Here is a 4039-nt window from a genome sequence, read left to right as displayed (position 1 = left end):
GTTGGTCCGCGAGCAATGATCCTCGCACACCATTGGCTGCCGCTGCCTGGGTCATGCCGGGGAGTGGGGGGCGGGACTCGTGGGAAGCAGGAAGCCTCCAATCCTCCCGACCCTCCACGACCTCTAGCTCAGACCCCGGCCGGGGCTGGGGACGGGTGGGTGTACCTAGTCCTCAGGCTCCTGGGATCTCGGGGAGCAAACAGGGCTGGGCAGGGGCTTTAGGCGTTAGGGTTAGGCCGGGGTCTGCAGGGGAGCTTTAGGGGTCGGGGGTGCGGAGATAGTGCTTTGCGGGGGCGGCGGGGTGAGGACAAGCAGGGAGAGTTGTTATTATCATTATTGGACTTTTTTGGAGGAGATCAATTAGAAGAACGGGCAGAGCCCATTCATTATAGACGAAAATTGTATTTTGACCCTTGACCCGAGCAGCGGTAGAAATAGTTGATTACTGACATTAATGATTTAAAACCTTTTTTTGCCATCTCCTCCCCCAGGGGGTTCACTGATTACTTCTTGGGCCCCCCCTTTCTATTCTCAATACTCAGTTTAAAAAACGCGCTTATTTAGCCGAACCGGGCGGAGTTAAGGCTCGGGGCCGGGCCGGGCCGGGCTCGGGGCTGCTCCTGGCTCAGGTGAGGCTGCTGCCGGAGCCACGTGGGCGCCCGGTACCTGGGGATGGAGGTTCTGAAGAGGCTGGTGCTGAGGAGGGCGGGCGGGCTGTGCCCGGGGAGACCGTGGCGGGTCAGAGACTTCGGCACCACGGCTTCCAGGAGCACCGTGATGCCAGCCTGGGTGATCGATAAATACGGGGCGAACGAAGTGCTCCGATTCACAAAGAATATGATGTTTCCTGTCATATACTATCCCAATGAAGTCATTATTAAGGTCCATGCTGCCAGTATAAACCCTATAGATGTTAACATGAGAAGTAAGTTTTTTCCTAAAACTTTTATTATTGTACTGAAGGGTTTTTTTGGTGTGTCCTATTATAGAAAAACTTGGGCAGAGAAACAGATTGAGAGCAAAATGTAAAAAAAAATTCAAACATTTGATTTTCAAGAGTCCCTTTTGCAACCTTTTTGAAATTGGAATTTGTATAAAGTACAGTAGATTGCATTCCCTTTTGATGTAAATTTGATCCGTTTTTATATTTGACAAACTCATTCCGGTTCTTTTCATAAATTATCAGTTGGAGGCGGGTTGTACTTGTAACCAAGTGTTCTCATATTTTGTAGGGAAAAGAATACTGGATTTTGAGTGAGAGTTGTGTCATTTACTTATATACTTTCTCTGGGTCTCAGTTTCCTCATTTGTAAAATTAAGAAGTTGGATTAGGTGACTACAGAGGCCTCTTTGTGATCATCTGTTGTGACCATAAAGATTTACCGAGGCCAGGTTCAGGTCATGGAGTTTCTGTACTAATAATTACATCAGCTGCACCTGAGATTCCTCATTTGCAAAATGAGGGGGTTGGACTAGAATACTGGATCGCAGAGGTCCCTTTTTTATGACCAGCTGTAGTGACCATGGAGATTTACCGAGGTCTGTGCCAGGTCATAGAATTTTCATGCTGTAATACCTCAGTTCAAGATTTGAATTTTTATTATTATTTGCCAGTCACGTTCATTGCTCACAATTTATTGGTTTACTGGAGAAAGCAACAAACTAAGAAAAAGAAGGCTAGGATTATTAGTATTGTCTCTGCAACTTAGTGGCGCTTTGCCCAATTTCAACACATTCTGTCAGTTTCCCATCTGTAAGTAGTACACTTCTGGTTTGGGTCCAGACTTGTGATTTCATCAGTTTGGCGATGTCTTTGTGAGAAAACTCCTGCCAACCATGCAGAGGAGCACCTTACCCAGTCTGCAGGAATCTTGGGCAATGACAGATTAAATAGTATGACTAAGCAGGCATGTGCTAGACCTGACTTAAATCCACATACTTCTTACTTCAAGGTCAACCCTCTTGTCTACCACAGCACTCGTTTTCTTTGAGTGGGAAATAATGCCTTAAAAATAATAATACCAATGAGCTGTGTTTGCAAAGCTTGGCATTAGGTGAAATAAAACTACATCAGAGTGGTGAGGATTAAATTAGATGTATGTAATGGACTTTGTGAACTTTTTAAGTGCTCTATAAATGTCAGCTGTTTCATTTGAAAATGGGGGGCCATTTAGCCTCCATATTTTTTAAATAAGCTACTGAATGATATTGACTTTGACTACAGAGTCTTTTTTTGCTACTGTTTATAGTCTCATAATCAGCCATTGTAAGTCCTCCTTAATGATCCGTTCAGATTTTTTAGCTATGTTTGAGGGACTGGCCTTTCTGTATTTACCTATCAGTTACCAAATTAAGATTAATAATAAACTGTGCTACAGTGGGGGATTTCTATGTCCATAAATTGAAACCTTATTACTTTGCTTTATTCCTGCACAGACCAGAGTGGGAATGTATTTCTGCAGCTTTTCACAATGAGCACTATTCTCCTTTTTTTCGTGGAATGGTTTGACATTTGATTAGAGAAACAAGTAGAACATTCTCTACCTGTTCTTCCTTCCTTTGACTACTGGCTTTCCATGCTGCCATTGTTTCTTTGTTATTTATCATCCAGTTTGGCTACGTAGATTTTGGAGCTGTTTTTATAAAGAGTACCAGAGTACTTCTAGACTTTGGGGGGCAAAGAGGTTTGGCAGGGAGCATATAGAAGTGGGCTTTGGGGAATACAGGAATCCCTTTTAAAATAAACTTAATGACAATAAATGACAGTATGAGGTCCTTTACTGATTAAAAATGTAAATTTATCTACATGTAAGTGATAGATGGATACATATTTATCTTAGTTTTGTGTTTTCTTCACTTCCAATAGTAAGCTCCTTGAAAGTAGGGTTGATGTCTTCCCTCTCTTCTGTAAATTGACTGTAATGTTCATAGTTCTAGAGTAAGAAAACAGCATTGTTGAAGAGTACTGGTCCGGGAAGCAGGAGATCTGGGTCCTGTTTCTGGCTGTGCAACTCATTTGCTTGCCTGACTTTGGAGAAGTCATTGTATTTCTTTGGACCCAAGTTTTTCTCCCTGAATGGAGGGGTTAGCTTTCATGATCTCCAAGATCTCATAATGGCTTGAGAATTGGTGATTCTAATAGTTACCCTGGGCCAAGCACGGGGCTCAGTGCTGGGGACACAAATAGGAAAAAAAGAAAGACAACTTTTGCCCTCAATGAGTTTCCAGTCTTATGCAGGGAAGAGGAGGAGGAGGTGAAAGGAGCTGAAAACCAAAGGAACTGAAAAGAGGACATCCAGGTATGGGGAAAGGCAGCATATGAGGGGGACGTGGGTGGTAAAGAAGTAAGAGAAGTCCCACAGTAAGTGAGCCCTGAGGTTTTCTGAGCTGAGCTCCCTCCTCCAGAGGGTCAGAGAAGGGTGATGGGCTGGAGAGCCCAGACTGAAGGGACCTTACAGGTTGATAAGGTTTTCCCAACAATGAGCATCCTGGGACAGAGTAGAAAAGCCAGAGAAGTCCCAGATTAATGCAGCCACATGGGAAATGAGAAATTATTTTTAAATAGTTCATTTTTAACATTTTATACTTTAATAGTTTGTTTTAAAATAGTTATTTTGATCCAACATCCTCATGGTGGAAGAATTTAGAGTCAGAAAATCTTAGCCCTAGAGCTAGAAGGGACCCCAGAAACCATCTAGTCCAAGCTCTTTGTTTTTTGTTGTTCAGTCATTTCAGACCGGTCTGACTCTTCGTGACCCCATTTGGGGTTTTCTTGGCAAAGATACTGGAGTGGTTTGCCATTTTCTTCTCCAGCTCATTTGACAGCTGAGGAAACTGAGGCAAACGGGGTTAAGTGGCTTGTCCAGGTACATACAGCTAGTAAGTCCGGGTTCAGATTTTAACTTTGGAAGAGGAATCTTGCTGCCTCCAGGCCCAGTACTCTGTGCGCTGTGGTGCCACCTAGCCACCCTAAGGGAATATCAGATGTAGCATTTTAACCTGGGTCCTCTTACTCCAAGAGCCAGTTCTTTTTCAGTGT

At 43.7% G+C, this 4039-nt stretch overlaps 1 protein-coding gene across 5 annotated transcripts in view; it reads left to right on the top strand.

The window, feature by feature from the left end:
- RTN4IP1 (reticulon 4 interacting protein 1) overlaps positions 1-4039 on the top strand; it is a 58130-nt gene that overhangs the window by 91 nt on the left and 54000 nt on the right. Inside the window, exons 1-2 of one of the 5 annotated variants that reach the window (XM_072642973.1) lie at positions 85-155; positions 543-629. The exons of 1 other annotated variant lie outside the window; for it this stretch is intronic. Coding sequence is in view for 1 of the 4 variants with exons in the window: in XM_072642968.1 (XP_072499069.1) it covers positions 673-925 (253 nt within the window). In the remaining 3 variants the exon portion in view is untranslated. Of the gene's footprint in view, positions 1-68; positions 156-491; positions 926-4039 lie in introns of those variants that run through there. 3 more of the 5 variants (XM_072642971.1, XM_072642969.1, XM_072642968.1) reach the window with 3 other exon arrangements.

The sequence above is a fragment of the Notamacropus eugenii genome, chromosome 2, assembly GCF_028372415.1.
Source record: "Notamacropus eugenii isolate mMacEug1 chromosome 2, mMacEug1.pri_v2, whole genome shotgun sequence".
Classification (NCBI taxonomy): domain Eukaryota; kingdom Metazoa; phylum Chordata; class Mammalia; order Diprotodontia; family Macropodidae; genus Notamacropus; species Notamacropus eugenii.
This window is presented reverse-complemented; position numbering and strand designations above follow the sequence as displayed.